Raw genomic sequence first — 24,575 nt, 5'->3', positions numbered from 1 at the left:
TGATGGGTGGGTGATGGGTGGATGGGTGGGTGGGTGGATGAGTTTGGGGTGGGTGGATGGGTGAGTGATGGGTGGGTGAGGGGTGGATGGGTGGGTGGCTGGGTGGATGGGTGAGTGATGGGTGGGTGGCTGGGTGGATGGGTGAGTGATGGGTGGGTGGGTGGATGGGTGAGTGATGGGTGAGGGGGTGGGTGGATGTGTGAGTGATGGGTGAGGGGTGGGTGGGTGGGTGGGTGAGCAATGGGTGGGTGAGGGGTGGATGGGTGGGTGGGTGGATAGATGGATACGTGTTTGCAAACCCTGCAGGTTTTGACACAAAAATTATGAAGAACTGTGGCAAGATCCATTTGAAGAGAACCAAGCTGGACCTCCTGATGAACAAGCTGGTGGTTGTGGTGAGCTGCCAACAAGTGCCCCTGCCCCAGGAACACAGAGGAAGGCAGGGTCAGGGATGTCATCTTCCAGGCCTCAGTTTCCTTCTGCAAACTGTGCAGCCTGATCCTGTGGGCAGGTCTTTGGGCCAGAAAATCTTTCATTAAAGTAATTTTTAAAAAAAGTTTTATAAAATAATAATTATTTATTTATTTATTTTTTAGAGACGGAGTCTCGCTCTGTCACCACGCCGGAGTGCAGTGGCGTGATCTTGGCTCACTGCAACCTCTGCCTCCCGGGTTCAAGCAATTCTACTGCCTCAGCCTCTCGAGTAGGGACTATAGGTGCACGCCGCCACGCCTGGCTAATTTTTTTGTATTTTAGTAGAGACGGAGTTTTACCATGTTGCCCAGGCTGGTCTTGAACTCCTGAGCTCAAGCAATCCACCCTGCTCAGCCTCCCAAAGTGCTAGGATTGCAGGCATGAGCCACCGTGCCCGGCCAAAATAAATATTTTTTTAGACTGGGTGAGATGGCTCATGCCTGTAATCCCAGCATGTTCTGGGGCTGAGGTGGGTGGATCACTTGAGGTTGAGAGTTCGAGACCAACCTGAACAACATGGTGAAACCCCGTCTCTACAGAAAATCGAAAATTAGCTGGGTGTGGTGGCTCACACCTGTAATCCCAGCTACTTGGGAGGCTGAGGCAGGAGAATCACTTGAACCCGGGAGGTGGAGGTTGCAGTGAGCTGAGATTGCGCCACTGCACTCCAGCCTGGACAACTGAGCAAGACTGTCTCAAAAAAAAACCAAATAAATAAATAAAAATAAATAAATAAATGTTTTTTGGCTGGGCGCAGTGGCTCACACCTGTAATCCCAGCACTTTGGGAGGCCGAGGCGGGCGGATCACGAGGTCAGGAGATTGAGACCATCCTGGCTAACTCGGTGAAACCCCCTCTCTACTAAAAATACAAAAAATTAGCCGGGCGTGGTGGCGGACACCTGTAGTCCCAGGTACTCGGGAGGCTGAGGCAGGAGAATGGCGTGAACCTGGGAGGCGGAGCTTGCAGTGAGCCAAGATCGTGCCACTGCACTCCAGACTGGGAGACAGAGCGAGACTCTGTCTCAAATTAAAAAAAGTTTAAAAAATAAAATAAAATAAATGTTTTTCTATCTCACTCTATTGCCCAGGATGGAGTGCAGTGGCGCCATGATAGCTCACTGCAGCCTCCTAGACTCAAGCGATCCTCTGGCCTCAGCCTCCTGAGCAGCTGAGACTACAGGTGTGCGCCACCATGCCTGACTAATTTATTTTTTAAGTTTTTCGTCGAGATGAGGTCTCACTTTGTCGCCCAGGCTGGTCTTGAACTCCTGACCTCAAGCTATCTGCCTGCTAAGGCCTCCCGAAGTGCTGAGATTACAGGCGTGAGCCACCATGCCCAGCCCCAGCCTTATCTCTGTGTTTACCCCATCCTCATGGCAGAGTGGGGGACCCCCGCCCCCCTCACCCATCTTGTCGCGTCCGCCTTCCAGATCTTCATCTCCGTGGTGCTTGTCTGCCTGGTGTTGGCCTTCAGCTTCGGTTTCTCGGTCAAAGAATTCAAAGACTACCACTACTACGTCTCGGGGGTGCACGGGAGCAGCGTGGCCGCAGAGTCCTTCTTCATCTTCTGGGGCTTCCTCATCCTGCTCAGCGTCACCATCCCGATGTCCATGTTCATCCTGTGAGTCCCCGCTGGCCGCGTCCCCGGTGCAAATGCGGAACGGGGAGGCATGGGGGATGGCACACAGCAGGCGGGGCTGACCGTGACCCCGAGTGCCTCTGCAGGTCCGAGTTCATCTACCTGGGGAACAGCATCTTCATCGACTGGGACGTGCAGATGTACTACCAGCCGCAGGACGTGCCCGCCAAGGCCCGCAGCACCAGCCTCAGCGACCACCTGGGACAGGTGGAGTACATCTTCTCAGACAAGACGGGCACGCTCACGCAGAACATCTTGACCTTCAACAAGTGCTGCATCAACGGCCGTGTCTACGGTGCGGCCCTGAGACCTGAGCTCCAGGCTGGGTCCTCGATCTTCAAGGGGCTCAGGGTACCCGAGGACCAGAGCCACGTCTGGCCCCATGCCCAGCACTCCCGCCCGAATCTGAACCAGGGAACCGTAGCCAGATGGCCTGGTTTCCTTTGGAGGGGGTCAGCAGACTTTTTTTTTTTTTTTTTTTTGAGTCAGAGTCTCACTCTGTCTACCCAGGCAGGAATGTAGTGGCGCAATCTTGGCTCACTGCAATCTCCACCTCCCAGGTTCGAGCGATTCTCCTGGCTCAGCCTCCCGAGTGGCTGGGATTACAGGCACCTGCCACCACACCCAGCTAATTTTTTTGTATTTTTAGTAGAGATGGGGTTTCACCATGTTGGCCAGGCTGGTCTCGAACTCCTGGCCTCAGGCGATCCACCTGCCTTGGCCTCCCAAAGTGCTGGGATTACAGGCATGAGCCACCACACCTGGCCGACTTTTTTTTTTTTCTCTTTGAGACGGAGTTTTGCTCTCGTTGCCCAGGCTGGAGTGCAGTGGTGTGATCTCGGCTCACTGAAACCTCCGCCTCCCAGGTTGATTCTCCTGCCTCAGCCTCCCAAGTAGCTGGGATTACAATTGCGTGCCACCCCACCTGGCTAATTTTTGTATTTTTTTTCAGTAGAGACGGGGTTTCACCATGTTGCCCAGAGTGGTCTTGAACACTTGACGTCAGGTGATCCGCCTGCTTCAGCCTCCAAAATACTGGCATTTCAGGCATGAGCCACCACATCTAGCCAAACTTTTAAACAGTATTTTTTTTTTTTGAGATGGGGTCTTGCTCTGCCGCCCAGGCTGGAGTGCAGTGTGCAGTCATAGCTTATTGCAGCCTCGAATTCCTGGGCTCAAACAATCCTCCCCTCTTCAGCTTCCCGAGTAGCCAGGACTACAGGAGCGTGCCACCATACCCAGCTTATTTTTGTATTTTTTGACAAGACAGGGTATCCCTATGTTGCCCAGGCTGGTCTTGAACTCCTGGGCTTAAGCGATCCGCCTGCCTCCGCTTCCCAAAGCACTGGAATTACAGATGTGAGCCACCACACCCGGCCACTACTCTTCTTTTGACTTTCACAAGCCTTTATTTGTGGATGCTAAAATTCGAATTGCTGAGTATTTCCCAGATCACAAAATAAAATAGTTTTTTTTTTTTTTTTGAGACAGAGTCTTGCCCTGTCCCCCAGGCTGGAGTCCAGTGGCATGATCTCGGCTCACTGCAAGCTCCGCCTCCTGGGTTCACACCATTCTCCTGCCTCAGCCTCCTTAGTAGCTGGGACTGCAGGTGCCTGCCACCATGCCTGGCTAATTTTTTTGTATTTTTAGTAGAGACGGGGTTTCACCGTGTTAGCCAGGATGGTCTCGATCTCCTGACCTTGTGATCTGCCTGTGTCAGCCTCCCAAAGTGCTGGGATTACAGGCGTGAGCCACCGCGCCCAGCCACAAAATGGTATTCTTCTAGTCATTTTTTTTCCTGACCATTTAAAAATCCAAAAACAGTTTTTAGCTCGCAGGCTGTATGAAAATTGATGATGTGGTGGGGTGTAGTTTGACAGCCCTCGGTCTAATTTATAACCAGGGCACGTGGTTTGGACTGGGTCATAATTTAATGTAGCGAGAAGTCCCCAAGAAATGGTTCAAGTTCAGCTATAGAAAAATGGGCCCGAGGTTGAGGCGGGTGGATCACTTGAGGTCAGGAGTTCGAGAGCAGCCTGGCCAACATGGCGAAACCCCGTTTCTACTAAAAATACAAAAATTAGCTGGGTATGGTGGTGCGCACCTGTAGTCCCAGCTACTCTGCAGGCTGAGGCAGGAGAACTGCTTGCACCCAGAGGTGGAGTTTGCAGTGAGCCAAGGTCATGCCACTGTACTCCAGCAGCCTGGGTGATAGAGACTCCATCTCAAAAAAAAAAAAAAAAAAGACACCAAAAAGGGGTGGCATGCACCTGTTGCCCCAGCAACTTGGAAGGCTGAAGAGGGAAGATGGCTTGAGCCCGGGAGGCTGAGGCTGCAGTGAGCTGTGATCGCACCACTGCACTCCAGGCTGGGCCACAGAGTAGGACCCCATCTCTAAGAACAATAAAGAATAAAAAGTGGCCGGATGCGGTGGCTAAGCCTGTAATCCCAGCACTTTGGGAGGCCGAGGCGGGTGGATCACCTGAGGTCAGGACTTTGAGACCAGCCTGGCCAACATGGTGAAACCCCATCTCTACTAAAAATACAAAAATGAGCTGGGCGTGGTGACATGAGTCTGTAATCCCAGCTACTCGGGAGGCTGAGACAGGAGAATCGCTTGAACCCAGGAGGCTGAGGTTGCAGAGAGCTGAGCTTGTGCCACTGCACTCCAGCCTGGGCGACAGAGCAGGACTCTGTCTCAAAAATTAAAAAAAATAATAATAAAAAAGAACAAAAACTCACCCCAGGAGGAGGAAACAAAATGTGTCCCACGGACGGGGCCGCAACCCGCTCCAGGCTGTCCTTTTGGGGTCCCTGGGAGACGGGACGGGGCCGCAACCCGCTCCAGGCTGTCCTTTTGGGGTCCCTGGGAGACGGGACGGGGCCGCATCCCGCTCCAGGCTGTCCTTTTGGGGTCCCTGGGAGATGGGACGGGGCCGCAACCCGCTCCAGGCTGTCCTTTTGGGATCACTGGGAGACAGGACGGGCGTGCTCCCCTCTTCCCTGCTTTCTGCAGATGGTGGAAACTGAGGTCAGCTTTCGCCCCAAGATTGCTCAGGGTGTCGGTTCCAGGGCCGCAGGCCTGGCTTGTGTGGCTGCATCCGGTGGCCCCTGGAAGTCTGAGACTAGGGGTCAGGGGCTGTGGGATCCTGAATGGGGGGACTATGGGAGCTGAAGCATGAAGCTGTGTCTTCCCCAGGGCCGGATTTGGAGGCCACGACCCGACCTAAGGTGAGCCTGCCTGCCCTGCAGCGCCGGACGGTGAGGGGGATGGGGCACGGGGAGTGGCCCGCCCACAGCCGGCCATGCCCCCGCCACCCCCAGGAGAACCCCTACCTCTGGAACAAGTTCGCCGACGGGAAGCTGCTCTTCCACAACGCGGCCCTGCTGCACCTCGTGCAGAGCAACAGGGACGAGGCCGTGCGGGAGTTCTGGCGCCTGCTGGCCATCTGCCACACGGTGATGGTGCGGGACAGCCACCGTGAGTGCCCAGGTGCACCCACCCACCTCCCCATCTCTGAGGCCGCTCAGCCCCCGGGGCACGGCAGTGTCCCCAGCCCCACAGCTCACCCAGCCCATCTTCCAGGGCTCCTTTCACCTGGCTTAGGGGGCGCTGAGGCCGGTGACCCCAGCCCCACCTCGAGGGCGTCCGGGCCTGGAGCCCAGACAGTGTTGCCCAGTATCGTGGCGGGAGGGCGGACGTGTCATCATCAGGGCTAAAGGATGTCCAGGCCCGCGGTTGGAGCCCGAGGATCTGTTGTTGAGCGGGAAGGTCGTCTAGACTCAAGTGCTCACCTCCATGCATTGGGCTGAGAGGTTGTACAGGCGGGGGTCCCCGGCCACCATCAACAAAGGTGTAGCCCAGGCGATACCAATCTCCTCCCTGCACTGTGGAGATGGAGATGGGCTCCACCATGTGACCCCAAAACGGCTCCCCTCCCCACCAGACCAGCTGTTGTATCAGGCGGCCTCCCCCGACGAGGGGGCGCTGGTCACCGCGGCCCGGAACTTCGGCTACGTGTTCCTGTCCCGCACTCAGGACACCATCACGATCGTGGAGCTGGGGGAGGAGCGGGTCTACCAGGTCCTGGCCATAATGGACTTCAACAGCACACGCAAACGGATGTCGGTGCTGGGTGAGCCCCGCCGCCCAAGCCCTGGGCCCCCCGAGGCGGGGCGGGCAGACGGGGAGCCTCTGTGGGCAGCAGGGCCTGTTCCCCCACAGTCCGAAAGCCAGAGGGCACCATCTGCCTGTACACCAAGGGCGCCGACACGGTCATCTTCGAACGCTTGCACAAGAGAGGGGCAACGGAATTTGCCACAGAGGAGGCCTTGGCTGTGAGTCCCTGCAGGGAGGAAGGCTGGCTTGTGTGTGTGTGTGTGTGTGTATGTGTGTGTAGGGACAGGAGGAGGAGGAGGCAGGGGAGGAGACTGTAGAGAGAAATGGATGGCTGCAGGTACCTGGGATGGCTATGTACAGTTAGGTAGGTTGTGCACTGTACAAAACACCCTCCCCCGGCAACACACAACACATACACACACAGGCTGGGAGGCAGCTGAACTCCAAAGTGTAGCCCCCCAGAGAGAGAGTGTCTTGTTCTTGTTCTTGTTCTTGTTCTTGTTCTTTTCTGTTCTGTTCTGTTCTGTTTTTTGAGACAGAGTCTTGCTCTGTTGCCCAGGCTGGAGTGCAGTGGCATGGTCTTGGCTCACTGCAACCGCCGCCTCCTGGGTTCAAGTGATTCTCCTGCCTCAGCCTCCCGAGGAGCTGGAATTACAGGCACACGCCAGTGTACCCAGCTAATTTAAATATTTTTAGTAGAGATGGGTTTTTGCCATGTGGGCCAGGCTGGTCTTGAACTCCTGACCTCAGGTGATCTGCCCCCCTTGGCCTCCCAAAGTGCTGGGATTACAGGCTTGAGCCATCACGCCCAGCCTTCCTTTTCTTTTTTGAGAGGGAGTCTTGCGCTGTTGCCCAGGCTGGAGGGCAATGGCGCAATCTTGGCTCACTGCAACCTCCACCTCCCAGGCTCAAGCTATCCTCCTGCCTCAGCCTTTCGAGTAGCTGAGACTACAGGCGCCCGCCACTACGCCTGGCTAATTTTGTATTTTTAGTAGAGATGGGGTTTCACCATGTTGTCAGGCTGGTCTCCAACTCCTGACCTCAGGTGATCCGCCCACTTCGGCCTCTCAAAGTGCTGGGATTACAGGTGTGAGCCACCACGCCCAGCTGAGGGTGTATTTTTCTAATTTGCACAAGACCACCGTGTGGTTGAGCTGGCCCAGCTGCCAGGACACACTCAGCTCTGTCTGCTCCAAAGCTTTCCACTCTGTGGGCGAAGCCCAAACTCCTCAGCCCAGGATTTGAGGCTTTTTCTGTCCCCTTCTGACCTCTCCAGCTTGGTCTCTCTTTGGCCTCACCAAGGGACTCCCCAGGACCCCGCTTTCTGGCTTGTGACTTCCCCATGCTCAGGTGATGCCTTGGGACCTTTACACACGCTGTTCCCTCTGCTCAGAGGGTCTTCCCTGCACCTTTGTCATTCAGAAGCTTTTGGTGTCCTCATGACTCAGCCACAAGCTCCCCACACAGGGGGGCCTTTCCTGCCACCCCCTCCCCCGGCCAACATGGGGCTGTCATCACCCCAGGCTGCCTCCTCCTGGTCCAGCCCTGACCCTACAGGGCCAAAGGATTCCGTGTCCAGCTTGGGGGCTCCTCACAGGTTCTGCTGGGGCCCCAGTAGCATGGAGCACAGGGCAGCGGGGTGTGTGTGGGAAGATGTCCTGGGTCCCCTGCTCTGCCAGGATGTGGGGGGACTCTGAACTGGAAGTGCAGTCACAATAATGACCTAGGGCCCAGGAGCTCAGCAGGTCAGCTTAGCTCAGCCACCCCAGGGAATGGATGGGTAAATTGAGGCCCAAAGAAGTGTCAAGGCCTGTCGGAGGCTGCCGTTGTCCGTGAAGCTCCTCTGCTGTGTCAAGCCCAAACTCTCGGACCCATGCCCAATCAACAACAAAAGTGAAATCAGACATGGTGGCGCGCGCCTGTGGTCCCAGCACTTTGGGAACCTGAGGGAGGAGGATCGCTTGAGCCCAGGAGGTGGAGGCTACAGCAAGCTGTGATCGTACCACTGCACTCCAGCCTGGGCGACAGGGCGAGAACCCTGTCTCTAAATAAACAGGCTGTCACGATGGCTCACGCCTGTAATCCCAGTGCTTTGGGAGGCGGGCAGATCATTTGAGGTCAGGAGTTCGAGGCCAGCCTGACCAACCTGGTGAAACCCCATCTCTACTAAAAATACAAAAAAATTAGCCAGGTGTGGTGGTGCAGGCCTGTAGTCCCAGCCACTCAGGAGGCTGAGGCAGGAGAATCGCTTGAACCCGGGAGGCAGAGATTGCAGTGAGCCGAGATCACGCCACTGCACTCCAGCCTGGGCAACAGAGTGAGACTCCATCTCAAAAAAAAAAAATAAATAAAATAAATAAATAAATAAATAAATAAATATAAACAAATTTGAGACCTAAGGCCACCCCTTGGAGCAGAAAGCTGGGGGCAGGGTCTGAAGCTGTAAGGGCACCTTCCTTGGGGACCCCCTGACCCTCAGGCCACCCTTGGGGTGCCTGCTCTCTGGGCCTGCCCAGTTTCCTCCCAGCCCCTAGAGGCCCCAACCCTGGGTCCAGCCCTTGAGAAATGAGGGGCCCAAGGAAGGGGCTCAGAGATCCCAAAGTTGAGGGGTCAGAGGGAGGGGCCTGGGACTGGGGGAGCCCTGGCTGAGGAAGGCACCGGGTGGGTGGACTGCATAGAAGGTCTTGAGCGATAGTCAGAATTCGCCATGCAGGCCAGGCGTGGTGGCTTCTGCCTGTAATCTCAGCGTTTTGAGGCTCAGGTTTGCATCTTGCTTGAACTCTGGAGTTCGAGACCAGCCCAGGCAATGTGGTGAAACCACCTCTATTTAAAAAATGTATATATACAAAGAAATTAGCCGGGTGTGATGGCATGCGCCTACGATCCCAGCTATTTGGAAGGTAGAAACAGGAGAATCGCTTGAGCTCAGGAGTTCGAGACTGCAGTGAGCTATGATCGAGCCACTGCACTCCAGCCTGGGTGACAAAGTGAGACCCTGTCCCCCAGCCCCGAAGAAAAAAAAAAAAAAAATTTGCTGTGCAAAGCATAGGGAAGGTGTTCCTGGCAGGGAAACAGTCCTCCAAGAAGGTCTGGAGGCAAAAGAGAGCTGAGAGTCTGGGGGTGGGAGCGGGTGTCTGAGACAGAGCAGGTGGGCAGCAGGGGCGGCTCAGTTTTCTTTTCTTTTTCTTTTTTTTTGAAAAGGAGTCTTGCTCTGATACTCAGGCTGGAGTGCAATGGGGCGATCTCAGCTCACTGCAACCTCGGGCTCCCAGGTTCGAGGGATCCTCCCACCTCAGCCTCCTGAGTAGCTGGGATTCCAGGCGTGTGCCACCACACCTGGCTAATTTTTTATGTGTTTTGAGTAGAGACGCGGTTTCACCATGTTGGTCAAGCCGGTCTCAAACTCCTGGCCTCAAGTGATCCGCCTGCCTCGGCCTCCCAAAGTGCTGGGATTACAGGCGTGAGCCACTGTGCCCAGCCCTCTTCCCCACTTTCTTTCTATTGTTTTTTCTTTTTTTTTTTTTGAGGTGGAGTCTCACTTTGTTGCCCAGGCTGGAGTGCAGTGGTATGATCTTGGCTCACTGCAACCTCCACCTCCCGGGTTCAAGCAATTCTCCTGCCTCAGCCTCTCAAGTAGCTGGGACTACAGGTGCCCACCACCAAGCCTGGCTAATCTTTGTATTTTTAGTAGAGACAGGGTTTCACCATGTTGGCCAGCCTGGTCTCGAACTCCTGGCCTCAAATGATCCTCCTGCCTCAGCTTCCCAAAGTGCTGGGATTACAGGCGTGAGTCACCGCACGCGGCCTCAGACCAGTTTTCTGAACCCCTTCTGGCTGCTGTTGGCTGGGGAGGCAACAGGCTTGTGGTTGGGGGGCCCAGGCTCCGGAGCCCGGCAGGGGGTTGGGGAGGGCTGAGCCACGGATGTTGGCTTCGGGATGGTGACAGCTTCCACCTGCCCGGCCCCCAGGCCTTTGCCCAGGAGACCCTGCGGACACTGTGCCTGGCCTACAGGGAGGTGGCTGAGGACATTTACGAGGACTGGCAGCAGCGCCACCAGGAGGCCAGCCTCCTGCTGCAGAACCGGGCGCAGGCCCTGCAACAGGTGTACAACGAGATGGAGCAGAACCTCAAGGTGGGTGGGCAGCGGGGGCACCCAAGGGGGCCCTGGGACTCTCCTGGCCCTGCCAGGGAGCTGGGCGGCTGCTCAGCATCTTCCCCGCCCTGCCCCGCTCCCCCACCAGCTGCTGGGAGCCACAGCCATCGAGGACAGACTCCAGGACGGCGTCCCTGAAACCATCAAATGTCTCAAGAAGAGCAACATCAAAATATGGGTGCTCACCGGGGACAAGCAGGGTGAGTCCCGGGCGGCTCCGGGTGGCTGAGCCCCTGCAGCATGGATCTTCAAACTTCCCCGAAGTTTGAAGGCTCACGCCTGTCATCCCAGCACTTTGGGAGGCCGAGGCGGGTGGATCACTTGAGGTCAGAAGTTCGAGACCAGCAGGGCCAACATGGTCGAACCCCGTCTCTACTAAAAACACAAAAATGGGCCTGGCCGGGTGTGGTGGTGTGCATCTGTAATCCCAGCTACTCAGGAGGCTGAGGCAGGAGAATCACTTGAACCTGGGAGGCGGAGGTTGCAGTGAGCCAAGATCGCGCCATTGCACTCCAGCCTGGGAGCGAGAGCGAGATTCTGTCTCAAAAAAAAATAAAAAATAAAATAAAATAAAAAATGAAAAAGGCTGCAACTCTCAGAGGAGCGCAGTGGCACATGCCTGTGGTCTCAGCTACTCCAGAGACTGAGGCAGGAGGCTCGCTTATGCCCAGGAGGTTGAGGCTGCAGTGAGCCGTGATTGTGCCACTGCCCTCCAGCCTGGGTGACAGAGTGAGCCCTTGCCAAAAAAAAAAAAAAGTGATTTTCAGGGTGCCCTCTGTTGGCCAGGAGCCAGCCCAGGGAAACATATTCAATTATTTCCCTTCTGATTTAAAAAGATATTAAGACATTTTGTGGGTTCCTGAAGGCACTGTGGATCCTAGGCACATGTGCCTGATGATCCTGGCCTCAGACACATCTCCGGGCAGCCCAGTCCCAGCCAGAACTGCAGCCAAAATCTCAGGGCTGGCTCTCATTGGCGAGCCTAGGTTACAAGCCCTTCTCTGAACCAATCACCATGGCCAGGGGGTGGGGCATGTGGCTGCCATTGGTCGGGCCAGGATTCACCGGGCAGAGTGGGCGTGGCCCCCCGGCAGCCAGTGCAGGGCGGGTCGCAGAGGCGCTGAGCTGGTCTGGTTCGCAGAGACGGCTGTGAACGTCGGCTTCGCCTGCGAGCTGCTGTCAGAGAATACGCTCATTCTGGAGGAGAAGGAGATTAGGTAAGAAGCGGGGAGTTGGGGGGGTGAGCAAGGGGAGTGGGGAGGTGAGGACAAGGGGCACCCAGGTGCGTGTCTCACTGGACAGGGAGCCCAAGGCACAGTGGGAAGGGGGGGATTGAGAGGGGAGAGAAGGGTAGGAGGGAGGAGTGGGGCAGTGGGCAGTGGAGGGAGCGTTGGAGGGAAGGGGGAGGGGCAGTGGAGGGAGAGGGGGAGGAGCAGAGGATGGAGAGGGGAGGGGAGAGGGAAGGGAGGGGAGGGGAGAGGGAAGGGAGGGGAGGGGGAGGTGCAGGGGTGAGGGAGTGGGCAGTGGAGGGGAAGGATGAGGGGCAGTGGGGAGGAGGGGAGGGGCAGTGGAGGAAGGGGGAGGGGAGAGGGAGGGGAGGGAAAGCGGAGGGGAGGAGGGAAGGGGAGGGGAAGGAAGGGGAGGGGGAGCAGCGGGGGGGAGTGGGCAGTGGAGGGGGAGGGGAGAAGGAAGGGAGGGGGAAGGGCATGGGTGGGGAAGTGGGCAGTGGAGGCAGAGGGGAGGAGAGAAGAGGCAGAGGGGAGGAGAGAGGAGGCAGAGGGGAGGAGAGAGGAGACAGAGGGGAGGAGAGAGGAGGCAGAGGGGAGGAGAGACGAGGCAGAGGGGAGGAGAGAGGGAAGGGGGAGGGGCAGGGGTGGGGGAGTGGGCAGTGGAAGGGGTGGGAGGGGCAGTGGAGCCCCCAGGGAAGTGGGGAGAAGCCCGCCCCCTCCCCTGCCCCGCTGATCCCTGCGCCCCGCAGCCGCATCCTCGAGACCTACTGGGGAAACAGTAACAACCTTCTAACCAAGAAGTCCCTGTCGCAGGTCAAGCTGGCCTTGGTCATTAACGGAGACTTCCTGGTCAGTGTCGCTCAGGGTGGACGGCGGGGTCCCGGCGCCAGGGAGGGGCCTGGAGGGGCAGCGGGCTCGGGGTGGGGACTGCTGGCGAGGCCGAGGGCCGGGCAGGGTCCAGTCTGGACTGGAGGCCACGGCGCCTGGCACAGCCCCCTCCCCGCCGGCCAGGACAAGCTGCTGGTGTCCCTGCGGAAGGAGCCGCGCGCCCTGGTGCAGAACGTGAACATGGACGAGGCGTGGCAGGAGCCCAGCCAGTCCAGGAGGGATTTCCTCTACGCCAGCCGCCTGTCCCTGCTGTGCCGGAGGTTCGGGCTCCCGCTGGCCGCGCCGCCCGCCCAGGACTCCAGAGCCCACCGTAGCTCCGAGATGCTGCAGGAGCGCGCCTTCGTGGACCTGGCGTCCAAGTGCCAGGCAGTCATCTGCTGCCGCGTGACACCCAAGCAGAAGGCCCTGATCGTGGCCCTGGTCAAGAAGTACCACCAGGTGGTGACCCTGGCCATCGGGGACGGCGCCAACGACATCAACATGATCAAGAGTGGGTGGCGGCGGCGGGGCTGGGGGTGCCTGGGACGAGTAGGGGGCGGCTGATGGAGGCGACGGTGGGACTGGGGGGACCTGAAGCAGGTTGGGGGGGGCTGATAAGGGGCAGAACGGTGCGGGGGCCTGGGGGGGGCGGGCGGGACTGGGGGCGTGCGGGGGGCTGACCAGCTGCTTGTGCCCTGCAGCCGCGGACGTGGGCGTGGGGCTGGCGGGCCGGAAGGGCATGCAGGCAGTTCAGAACAGCGACTTCGTGCTCGGCCAGTTCTGCTTCCTGCAGCGCCTCCTGCTGGTGCACGGCCGCTGGTCCTACGTGCGGATCTGCAAGTTCCTGCGCTACTTCTTCTACAAGACCATGGCCAGCATGATGGTGCAGGTCTGGTTCGCCTGCTACAACGGCTTCACCGGCCAGGTGCATCCCCCACCCTGGCTGCCCCATGACCAGGGCCTCTGGGAATGCCGTGCCCCTCCCATAGCTGCCAGGAGCAGCCCTGGACGCACTGAGAACCCTGGGATCCTCGGTGGACAGGGCTTGCCTGAGGCCACATGGCAAGGCTGCCTTAGTAGAGGCCTAGAGTCCAGGTGAAGGGAGGTGATGGTCCCTGCCTAGCTCTGTGCCCAAGACCTTCCAGGATATTTGTTTTGTTTTGTTTTGAGACAGAGTCTCACTCTGTCACTCAGGCTGGAGTGCAATGGCACGATCTCGGCTCACTGCAGCCTCCGCCTCCCAGGTTCAAGTGATTCTCTTGCCTCCATCTCCCAAGTAGCTGGGATTACAGGCGTGTACCACCACGCCTAGCTAATTTTTGTATTTTTAGTAGAGACGGGATTTCACCATGTTGGCCAGGCTGGTCTCGAACTCCTGACCTGAGGTGACCTGCCCATTTCGGCCTCCCAAAGTGCTGGGATTACAGCGTGAGCCACCATGCCTGGCACACTCAGAGCTTTCAAGCAAGGGCAGGCACTGCACATGGACCTCCTCTTCTGGGGAGAGTTGAGCGAACAAGACCTTGAACCCCAGAGAAGATCCGATTGTGGGAGCTGGGGCTCTGTTCAAGACTCTGAGCGGTATCCTGACAAGGACTGGAGGAGCCCCAGGGCAGTGCTATTCCCTGCGTGTAGGGAAACTGCTGGGAATCACGTGCCTTGGAGAAGGAATGAGCTCCCGTCACTAATACCTGGGCATTTGAGAGGGAACTTTGCAGAAACCCCTTAGTAAGTATATATTGGTTTCTGTTTTATTTTTATTATTTTTTGAGACAGAGTCTCGCTTTGTTGCCCAGGCTGTCTTGCAGTGGCACGATCTCGGCTCACTGCAACCTCTGTCTCCCGGGTTCAAGCGATCCTCCTGCCTCAGCCCCTCTAGTGGCTGAGATTACAGGCACCTGCCACCACGCCTGGCTAATTTTTGTATTTTTAGTAGAGACAGGGTTTTGCCATGTTGGCCAGGCTGGTCTCGAACTCCTGACCTCGTGATCTGCCCACCTCAGCCTCCCAAAGTGCTGGGATTACAGGCATGAGCAATTGCACCCAGCCTTTTTTTTTTTTTTTTTTTAAAGACAGTTTCACACTTGTTGCCCTGGCTGGAGTGCAATGGTGTGATCTCGGCTCACTGCAACCTCCGTCTCCTGGGTTCAAGCGATTCTCCTGTCTCAGCCTCCCAAGTAGCTGGGATTACAGGTGCCTGCCACAACGCCTAGCTAATTTTTATATTTTTAGTAGAGACGGGGTTTCACCATGTTGGCCAGGCTGGTCTTGAACTCCTGGCCTCAAGTGATCTGCCCGCCTCGGCCTTCCAAAGTGCTGGGATTACAGGCGTGAGCCACCGCGCCCGGCCTATATCCTTTTTTGATGCCATCCAATTAAAACAAAAACTCAGAGGTGCCATTATGAGGGAATTTGATCATGCTTTTTCCTCCCTCCCTTTATCTTGCTGTCTTTATCAGGCCACACTTCATTCCACCCCAGTCCCAGCCCCACCCTTGAGTGTAACTCGACTTTCTACCTCACCCAGAACCCTCCCTGGGTGCCCACTTGGCAGGCTTCTTGGGCGCCTGGAGGCTGACTTGTTCTCCTTGCCCTTCTCCTCTGGCCCAGCCCCTGTACGAAGGATGGTTCCTGGCTCTTTTCAACCTCCTATACAGCACCCTGCCAGTTCTCTACATTGGGCTCTTTGAGCAGGTGAGCAGGGCAAGGCTGGGTCCTCCTTCCAGGTCTCTGCTCGCCTCTCCTCCTCTCCTCCGCTCCTTGGGGCGGGGAGGGGGAGCCTGGGAGAACTTCAGGCCATGGGGTGGGGCTCGGGGGTGCAGTCCAGTACCTCTCCCTGCCCACTGCCATTGACCTTCTCCCACCAGAGCCTACGCTCATCCTGGGGCCATCCAGCTCCTCCTGTGTGTGGGAACCCCCACCCTGTGCTGGAGCCCCTGTGCCTCTGTCTACCCATCCATGCAATGGGGAGAGGGGATCAGAGCAGATGACTCTGCTAGGTTTATCATCCCCCAGCTCCAAGAGGCCCTGGCTACGTGATCTGGGGTTGGGAGGGTGGGTCACATGGAACGTTCCAGATGATGGAAGTGTCCCACAGCTATGCAATCCAGCACAGAAGCCGGCAGTCACACGTGCCCAATGAGGAACGATTGTGTTGCGGCTGGTGTGACCCAGAGACTGGATTTTACATCTCATTTCATGTTTGCTAGAATCTTTTTTTTTTTTTTTTGAGACAGGGTCTCGCTCTGTCACCCAGGCTGTAGTGCAGTGGCATAATCTCAGCTCACTGCAACCTCTGCCTCCCGGGTTCAAGCGATTCTCCTGCCTCAGCCTCCTGAGTAGCTGGGATTACAGGCGTGCACCACCACGCCCAGCTAATTTTTTTATTTTCAGTAGAGACGGGATTTCGCCATGTTGGCCAGGCTGGTCTTGAACTCCTGACCTCAGGTGATCCTCCCACCTCGGCCTCCCCAAGTGCTGGGATTACAGGCGTGAGCCACCGCACCTGGCCTTGCTGGTATCTTTAACCGTGGTGGAATACAAATCACGTAAACTGCCCTGTCTCAGCCAGACTCATGCGCACAGCTCAGCATCACCTAGTGCATTCGTGTGGCCAAGTGACCAACCTCCAGACCTCTTTCCATTTCATTTTATTTTATTCTGTAGACGAGGTCCCATTCTCTCACCCAGGCTGGAGTGCAGTGTTGCGATCACAGCTCACTGCAGCCTCCACTCCTGGGCTCAAATGATCCTCCTGCCTCAGCGCCCAAGTAGATGGGGTTACAGGTGTGCACCACCACACCTAGCTACTTTAAAAGGTTTTTTTGGAGATGGGGGGGTCTCACTATGTTGTCCAGGCTGGTCTCAAACTCCTGGCCTTAAGCGATCCTCCCACCTTCACCTCCTAAAGTGCTGAGATTACAGGCGTGTGCCACCGTGCCTGGCCTTACTTTATTTTAATTCACTTAAACTCAAAGAGCCACACACAGAGAGTGGCCACCCTACTGGCCTGCCCGAGGAGGTCCTGATCTCTGTTGGGGGTCCCCCGCACCCCACCCAATCCCAAGAGCTTCCCCTTGCCCTAAGGACGTGAGCGCAGAGCAGAGCCTGGAGAAGCCGGAGCTGTACGTGGCGGGGCAGAAGGACGAGCTCTTCAACTACTGGGTCTTCGTCCAAGCCATCGCCCATGGCGTGACCACTTCTCTGGTCAACTTCTTCATGACGCTGTGGATCAGCCGCGACACGGCGGGACCCGCCAGCTTCAGCGACCACCAGTCCTTTGCGGTCGTGGTGGCCCTGTCTTGCCTGCTGTCCATCACCATGGAGGTGGGCAAGGTCCTCATTTCCCTGGGGCCTTGGACATGGCCTATGGAGGCCTTCTCCCCGGGGGACCCCTGCTTTGGGGGCATTGCCAGGTGCCCTTCCTGGACCCCAGGGGCTGGTGTCCTGGTGCAAGCCCCATTAGGCCCCGGATTTACCCCACGTTGCCTGTCCAGGTCATTCTTATCATCAAGTACTGGACCGCCCTGTGTGTGGCGACCATCCTCCTCAGCCTTGGTTTCTACGCCATCATGACTACCGCCACCCAGAGCTTCTGGCTCTTCAGAGTATCCCCCAAGACCTTCCCGTTTCTGTGTGAGCCCCCACGGGGAAGTGGGATGGGCGGTCGTGGTGCAGGGGGGCCCCGATGGAAGAGGTTGCAGGTTGCTCATGACAGTCGTCCAGCAAAGTGTCCTGGGGAAGGGGCTCCTTGATGGACCAGGCACAAAGGCACCAAGGCGCTCCATAGCCTGGGGGCATCCTCGGAGCTGGGGGCAGGGAAGGCGGCGCAGGCTCCGAGCAGGCTCTGCTGTGACCCCGCCCTGTCGCCAGACGCCGACCTCAACGTGGTGTCCTCTCCCTCCATCCTGCTGGTGGTCCTGCTGAGCGTGTCCATAAACACCTTCCCTGTCCTGGCCCTCCGAGTCATCTTCCCAGCCCTCAAGGAGCTACGTGCCAAGGTGAGGTGGGCCTGGGCCTGGGGTCCTCACCCGGTACATTCCTGGACCCTGGTTGGGGAGCCATGCAGGGCGTAGGGACTGCAAGGTGTCCCGGCCCCTCTTGGCCCTCCAAGACACTGGGCTGGGGGGAAGGGTGGGTGCGGAGCCCTGGACACACGCCCAGTGCCCCCGGGGCCCGATTTCCCAAGAAGGGAGACCTCACTCCCCCGACAAAGCAGCAGAGAGCATCCAAAGGCCGCCCTGGATTCCAGTGCTGATGCCATTGGGCTCTTAAGGTTTTATTTATTTATTTATTTTTACTTTTTGAGAAGGGTCTTGTGCTGTCACCCAGGCTGGAGTGCAGTGGCACAATCTCGGCTCACTGCAGCCTGGACCTTCCGGGCTCAAAGGATCCTCCCACCTCAGCCTTCCAAGTAGCTGAGACCACGGGCATGCACCACCACGCCCAGCTAGTTTTGTAGTTATTTTCTAGAGATGGAGTCTCATTATGGTGCCCAGGCTGGTTCAAACTCCTGGGCTCACGCAATCCTCCTGCCTTGGCCTCATAACATGTTGGGATTTCAGGCATGAGCCACACTGTGCCTGGCTGACACCATCAGATTCTACGGTGAATGATCTAGGGCTTGGGGGTTGAGATGACGGAAACAGCTTTGAAATGGTTTAGGCAAAAGGAGGAACTTAGAAATAAGAGTCCGTTGACAGATGAGTGGGTGAACACGGCATGCTCCATCCGTGCAATGAAACACGCCTGAGCCGTGAGGACCAGTGAGGCTCTGACCCAGGCCACAGCGTGGATGCACCTTGAGGACATGTGCTCAAGGCCGGGCGCAGCGGCTCACACCTGTAATCCCAGCACTTTGAGAGGCCGAAGCAGGTGGCTTGCTTGAGCCTGGGAGGTTGAGGCTGCAGTGAGCTATGATTTTTGCCACTGCACTCCTACCTGGGCAACAGAGCAAGACCCCACCTCAAAAAAAAGAAGGGAGGGGGACTTACTAGCCCATGTAACCAAAACATGCATGGAAAAGCAGGTTGCAGCTGAGATGGGCCCCAGAATTGACTGGAATGGTGTACCTGCCCTGCCACCTCTGTTCTTCCTGCCCAGCTCCTGCCACCTTTACTGCACAGGCTGGACACCTGGCTGTCCCAGGCTCACCTCTCCTGGATTTGCCACCAAAGGGCAGCCAAGGCACCTGGTGGCTGGTCCAGAGTCGGGGAGGGACTCTGATTGGCTGAGCCAGGGTTAAGTCCCAGGGAAGGACTCTGATTGGGTGGTCCAGAGTTAAGTCCCAGGGAATAACTCTGATTGGCTGATCCAGGGTTAGTTTCCAGGGCAAGGCATTGGCATTAGTGGGTCTTGAAAAGCAAAGGACTAGAGTCCTCCTTAGAACTCAACACTGGGAGTTGAGGACTCTAATTGGCTCAACTTGGGTAGGGAAGAATGTAGCCAATCAATAGTGGCCAAGGGCTTTGAATCCTGCCTCTCCTACTTGGGGGACCTGAGAGCCATCAGCCAAGCATAGGAGCCTGATTCCCCTGCTCTCCCCTTTGCTCTTCAGGAGGAGAAGGTGGAGGAGGGCCCCAGCGAGGACATTTTCACCGTGGAGCCCTTGCCTCACGTACACCGGGAGTCTCGTGCCCGGCGTTCCAGCTATGCTTTCTCCCACCATGAGGGATATGCAGACCTCATCACTCAGGGCACAATTCTGCGGAGGGGACCAGGGGTCAGCAGTGACATAGCATCTGAATCCCTAAACCCATCTGATGAAGAGGCATCTTCGAGCCCAAAGGAGTCACATTGGCATCTCAGGAAGATGTCGTTCCTGGGGAAGAAGAAGCGCCAGTCACAGGGGCAGGTGTCCTCCCAGGAAGTACAGCTCCCCCCTACACCTAGCTCCTTATTTTCTATGGATAGACAATCCGCTCTTCATTCAGAAAACCAACCTGCCCTCCCCAAATATGTGCTCACCAGCAGCAACAGGCTATCTGGGTCTTTCCAAGAGCAATTGCCAAGGGCACAGGAGAGGTCACTGTCACCCAAGCAGAGGCCACCTTCTCCTGAGAAGTTGCTGTTGACCAAGGAGAGGTCACATTCTCTTCAGGAGAAACCACCGTTGCACAGAGAAAGCCAGCCGTCGTCATCTGAGAGCCAGCCATAGCCTCTGGGGAGCCCGTCATTGCTTTCAGGCCTGCTGACGTTGGAGAGCCAGCCAGACTCCTCGGAGAAGTCAGCATTTTTGAAGCCCTCCACACCGCTCTGGAAGAGCTGGCGAAAGGAACCCCACACCCCCAAGGAAGGGACGGCGCCACTTCCAGACAAGACCCACAAATCTCAGGTGGAGACTCTGCCACCAAGTCTGGAAGAATCGTCCATGTCCACGAGTGAGCAGCCTATGGAGATGGAGCCCTGGTCCGCGGAGAAGCAGTCATCATCATCCATGGAGTGGCTGCTGGTGCCCGGGGAGGAGCAGCCATCCTTGCCCCCAGAGGAGCAGTCATTGCCCTCTGCGGAGGGTACCGGGGTCAGCAGTGACATAGCATCTGAATCCCTAGACCCATCTGATGAAGAGGCATCTTCGAGCCCAAAGGAGTCACATTGGCATCTCAGGAAGATGTCCTTCCTGGGGAAGAAGAAGCGCCAGCCAGTTCTGCTGCAAGTCAACCAGCATGCAGGGGGCCTTCCTCTAAAGACAAGACTCCACATGCTTTTCTTTTTCTAATAAACGAGGGTCCATCTGACCCCAGCGCTAATTCAGGCTCACTCTTTCCCTACACTTTTTTTGTGATGGAATATTCCTTCCTGGTTTTTAAAATCAAAGCACTGACCTCTAGTGGTCCAGCCAGGTATTTGCAGGGAAAACTTTTCTTCATACCGGGGTAAGATAATGTGGGGAAAGCTTCATTGCTCTCAAAAGTTGCTTATTAAAAGCTGTGGCTCCCCCACTGCCTGACAGCTGGCCCCTCCCAAGAAAGTTTATAAATTCCAGTTCTGGTACCATCTAGCTTCTTCCTTTATCGGGAAGCCCTGGTTTCTCCCATTCAAATACACCTTCATTCACTGGGGCCTTCATTCACTGGGACCTCCATTCACTTTAGACTCCAGAAAGCAATGAGCAGTGATGTCACAGAAGCAGGTCCTGACAAGGTCTGCATCTTGGGGCTTGGTTGACTCAAAGGTGCCAAGCTTTTCTTTCAAAGGAGCCAAGCTTTTCTTTCTGATTCTTTTTTTTTTTTTTTTTTTTTTGAGACGGAGTCTCGCTCTGTCACCCAGTCTGGAGTGCAGTGGCGCCATCTCGGCTCACTGCAAGCTCCCCCTCCTGGGTCCACGGCATTCTCCTGCCTCAGCCTCCCGAGTAGCTGGGACTACAGGTGCCCGCCACCACACCTGGCTAATTTTTTGTATTTTTTAGTAGAAATGGGGTTTCACCGTGTTAGCCAGGATGGTCTCGATCTCCTGACCTCGTGATCTGCTTGCCTCGGCCTCCCAAAGTGCTGGGATTACAGGCATGAGCCACCGTGCCTGGCCTCTTTCTGATTCTTAACTATTCCCTGTGGGTGGTGGAGTTGTGTGGGTGGTGGAGTTGTGTGGATTGTGGAGGCTCAGAGCAGGCCACTGGCCCAGGGACTCAGAGCAGAGAGGGGCGAGCTGGGTGGAAGCAAAGTCTGTCTTCCCCGCACTCCGGTCCTCCCTCCCCGGCCTCGAGGTGGGCGAGTTCCATTCCCGCCCCCTATCTGTGCCCGACCCGTCGGCCAACACACACGCCCAGGTGAGTGACTAGAAAATAATTTATTGAAGAGAAACAAATCAACAAACCCAGCACAGCAATGGTTAACAATGACGAGATTTTTTTTTTTTTTTTTAACTTTTAAGCCTGTCGCCCAAGGGTGAAGGTGGAAAAGGGCTTCTCTCCCCTGTCCCTGGAGGGGAGGGGACTTTGGAGGGTCCAAGTGGTGTCTCCCCTGAAAGCAGCCCTCAGTTCCAGTCTATTCAAAACGCTCCAAGGCCGCAGGGCCTCCTGGCTCTTCCCTCACCCCCGGCTGAGCTCATTCCACCAAAACCAGCCCCTGCGTGGTCTGACAGGGCCCCAAGGAGGAGCCCCAGGAGTCTACTGGCCTGATTTTGCTTAAACTGCTTGGGGCAGAGAATGTGAAATGGCCCAAGCTGCCGCTGGTGCAAGGAGCATCCCGGCCCCCAGCATCATTTCAGATTTGAGGTCGGCTGAGCCCTCAGCCCCAGGCCCAGCCCTCCAGACCAGGGCTTTCTGCTTTATGGGATGAGAAGCACCCCGTTTAGCTACCCCGCCCCCACTACTGGGGCCTGTCCCCGAAAGCGGCCCCTCTTATCTCTCCACTGCCGCCCTCTCCTCCAGCCTCTGTTCCCAAGCCGGCACATGTGTGCCCCTTTCCACCTCCAGGGGCTATCTGGGGACAGCTCAGGGACATGGCCTCATGGCACAAGAGGACTCAGAGGCAGAGGACATGGTCCCAGAGCCCCCTTTGATGATTTTGGGGAGTCCTCTGTTCTCTAGGCTCCCAAAGTGGGCTGGGAGGGAGGGTCTCTGCAGGTGTACACCCGCCTGCCACCCAGGCTGGACAGAAAGGCGGACTCATGCCCAGCCCAGGGAGGGAGGCCGAGGCTGTCTGGGTGGAGGTGGCGGGGGGGACGGTGCTGGTGCCTGCTGTTGGGGCCCTCAGGAGGGTCCTTCAGATCTCAGGAAGTTGGGGCGCACCCCCGTCCCCCACCACCATGGGCGACAAGACAAGAATAGGCTGATTGTCTCTCTCCTCTGAACAAGACACTTGGGAGTTCATGCTAAAGTGAAACCAACCGGGTGATGGGGGGTTGGGGTGGTCTAAGATGTCGATGACACCGGAGCACCCCCAAGAACCAGGAACTGGGGGGGGCACTCGGTGGCTCCCGCCTGGCTGGGGCAGGCAGGTGGCATCTCGGGGCTGGGAGGTGGAGGAGACCCAGGTACTGAGGCTCTGCTCCCGCCCCCTCTACCTGGGGCCCCGTCCACCTGTCCCGGCTGGACACAGTTCCTTAGAAAGGAGGAAAGAAACAGTAACGAAAAACCACTGAACAGCACCGATCAGGCACCAGACACACAGATGCGACATGGAACCGGGCCATGCCCCCCGCCCCCACCCCAACCACTTTATTACAATTAGCGTCAAGAAAGAGTACATTAGTCATGCACCAACTCAAATTCCATTTTGTCTTTTTTTTTTTGCATTTTTCTTCTTTTTTTTTCTTAAATTACATTTGAACACAGAACACAGAGAATAATAAATACTCTTATAAGACATGACTCCAGAAAACAAGAAACAGAACAAGCCAGAGAACAGAAAGGTATACCTCTGCCTCTCTCTCTCCCTTTCCCTTTCTCTCTCTCCCTCTCTCTCTCTCTCTCTTGCTCTCGCTCTCTCTCTCTCTCTTCCTCTCTTTCCTAAAGGACTCATTTAAATAAGAAATCTGTAAACGCCACTGGTCCTTTCTGCCGCAGTCTCTCTCGCGATCACGCTCCCTCTGACTTTCCCTCTGGTCTCCAGCCCTGACATTCAATGTGTCTCCCACGGAACTCGTCAAAGAAACGACATGCCATCGTCTGCAAAATTATAATTTAACGGTATAAAGCTTCAAGTCACGTATTCCAAAAACTAGCTAAGGATTTTTTTTAATCACATAAACTATACATTAAATATTTTGAGGTATTTCAGAGAAAATTGTCAAAGGCTCGAAGGAATTGTGCTGGAGGTGTTGTTCCCTGCACGGAGAACGGATGCTCTTTGGTATGTGACATCCAAGTGGGTGTGGGGGCAGGCAGGAGAGGGCCCGAGGGGCTGGCGGGCAGGTCGGGGATAGAGTCTTCTGTGGGGGTCTGGCCAAGTTTGGGGTGGGGTCTGGAAACAGGTAGGGGGATGTGTGTATGTGTGCGTGTGTGTGAGTGAGAGAGATACGAAGTTATCTGAAAAGGATCCAGGAGTCCTGGGCCACTTTATTTACTTTTTTTGTAGAAGTGGGGTCTTGCTGTGTTGCCCAGGCTGGTCTCAAACTCCTGGCCTCAAGCGATCCTCCTGTCTCGGCCTCCCAAAGTGCTGCTGGGCCACTTCTGTGACCAAGAGGCCCAGAAGTTCAGCATAGCTAAAACGTTCCACAACCAGAACGATCCCAAGCCAAGTCCTAAATTTCCAGCAGGGGACAAAACTGGAGGCCCCCTAGCGTCTTACCCTTGGGGCCTTGAAGGCCAAGCAGAGAGCATCTAGGAGACCCGGCCCCCCTCAGGCCTGTGCTCCGGCCAGTGCCTGAGGCCCAGGCATCGATTTTCTAAGAAGCTCACTGGGCCAGGGCTGCAGCGTGATTCTCTTGGATCAGAAGCATTTTATTGCCTTTGAGAGCCTCTTCCTCCACTAAATGTCTATCTACCTGTAATCCTAGCGCTTTTGGAGGCCGAGGCAGGAGGACCCCTTGGAGCCAGGAGTTCAAGACCAGCCTGGGCAGCATAGTGAGACCCCATATCTACAAGAAATCCCTTAAAAAATTAACTGGGCATGGTGGTGCATGCTTGTGGCCCCAGCTACTGGGAGGCTGAGGCAGGAGGATCACTTGAGCCCAGGTGGTCGAGGCTGCAGTGAGCTATGATTGCACCACTGTACTCCAGCCTGGGTAGCAGAGCAAAACCCTGTTTCTAAAAAAGAAATTTAAAACATTGTATATCTATAGGATACCTTGGTATAAAGACAAATAATATGGTATGTTGAATAGGCTGCATCTTCTTGGACCTAAAGCTTTTCTTTTTTTTTTTTTTTGAGATGGAGTTTTGCTCTCGTTGCCCAGGCTAGAGTGTAGTGGTGCAATCTCGGCTCACTGCAACCTCCACCTTCCGGTTTCAAGAGATTCTCCTGCCTCAGCCTCCCAAGCAGCTGGGATTACAGGCGCCTGCCACCATGCCCAGGTGATTTTTTTGTATTTTTAGTAGAGGCAGGGTTTCACCATGTTGGTCAGGCTGGTCTTGAACTGCTGACCTTGTGATCCACCTGCCTCGGTCTCCCAAAATGCTGGGATTACAGGCGTGAGCCACCGTGCCTGGCA

The 24,575-nt window shown here is 56.3% G+C and overlaps 1 protein-coding gene across 4 annotated transcripts in view; it reads left to right on the top strand.

Annotated features, from left to right (window-relative positions):
* The window catches only part of ATP8B3 (ATPase phospholipid transporting 8B3), a 31,040-nt gene extending 10,556 nt beyond the window's left edge, over positions 1-20,484 (top strand). For 2 of the 4 annotated variants that reach the window (XM_054465425.2, XM_054465427.2), the window contains exons 12-29: positions 307-395; positions 1,907-2,097; positions 2,202-2,410; positions 5,315-5,346; positions 5,440-5,608; positions 6,063-6,251; positions 6,341-6,453; positions 10,204-10,368; positions 10,478-10,589; positions 11,531-11,606; positions 12,368-12,467; positions 12,630-12,996; positions 13,187-13,410; positions 15,096-15,179; positions 16,572-16,811; positions 16,982-17,120; positions 17,358-17,485; positions 19,042-20,484. In XM_054465425.2, the coding sequence (XP_054321400.2) occupies positions 307-395; positions 1,907-2,097; positions 2,202-2,410; positions 5,315-5,346; positions 5,440-5,608; positions 6,063-6,251; positions 6,341-6,453; positions 10,204-10,368; positions 10,478-10,589; positions 11,531-11,606; positions 12,368-12,467; positions 12,630-12,996; positions 13,187-13,410; positions 15,096-15,179; positions 16,572-16,811; positions 16,982-17,120; positions 17,358-17,485; positions 19,042-19,641 (3,227 nt within the window). In that variant the 3' untranslated portion in view covers positions 19,642-20,484. Of the gene's footprint in view, positions 1-306; positions 396-1,906; positions 2,098-2,201; positions 2,411-5,314; positions 5,347-5,439; positions 5,609-6,062; positions 6,252-6,340; positions 6,454-10,203; positions 10,369-10,477; positions 10,590-11,530; positions 11,607-12,367; positions 12,997-13,186; positions 13,411-15,095; positions 15,180-16,571; positions 16,812-16,981; positions 17,121-17,357; positions 17,486-19,041 lie in introns of all 4 variants that reach the window. The other 2 variants (XM_054465426.2, XM_054465424.2) reach the window with 2 other exon arrangements.
* Positions 20,485-24,575: the final 4,091 nt, after the last annotated feature.

The sequence above is a fragment of the Pongo pygmaeus genome, chromosome 20 (genome assembly GCF_028885625.2).
Source record: "Pongo pygmaeus isolate AG05252 chromosome 20, NHGRI_mPonPyg2-v2.0_pri, whole genome shotgun sequence".
Classification (NCBI taxonomy): domain Eukaryota; kingdom Metazoa; phylum Chordata; class Mammalia; order Primates; family Hominidae; genus Pongo; species Pongo pygmaeus.
The sequence above is the reverse complement of the archived record's forward strand: the minus strand, read 5'-3'. Positions and strand labels throughout refer to the sequence as shown.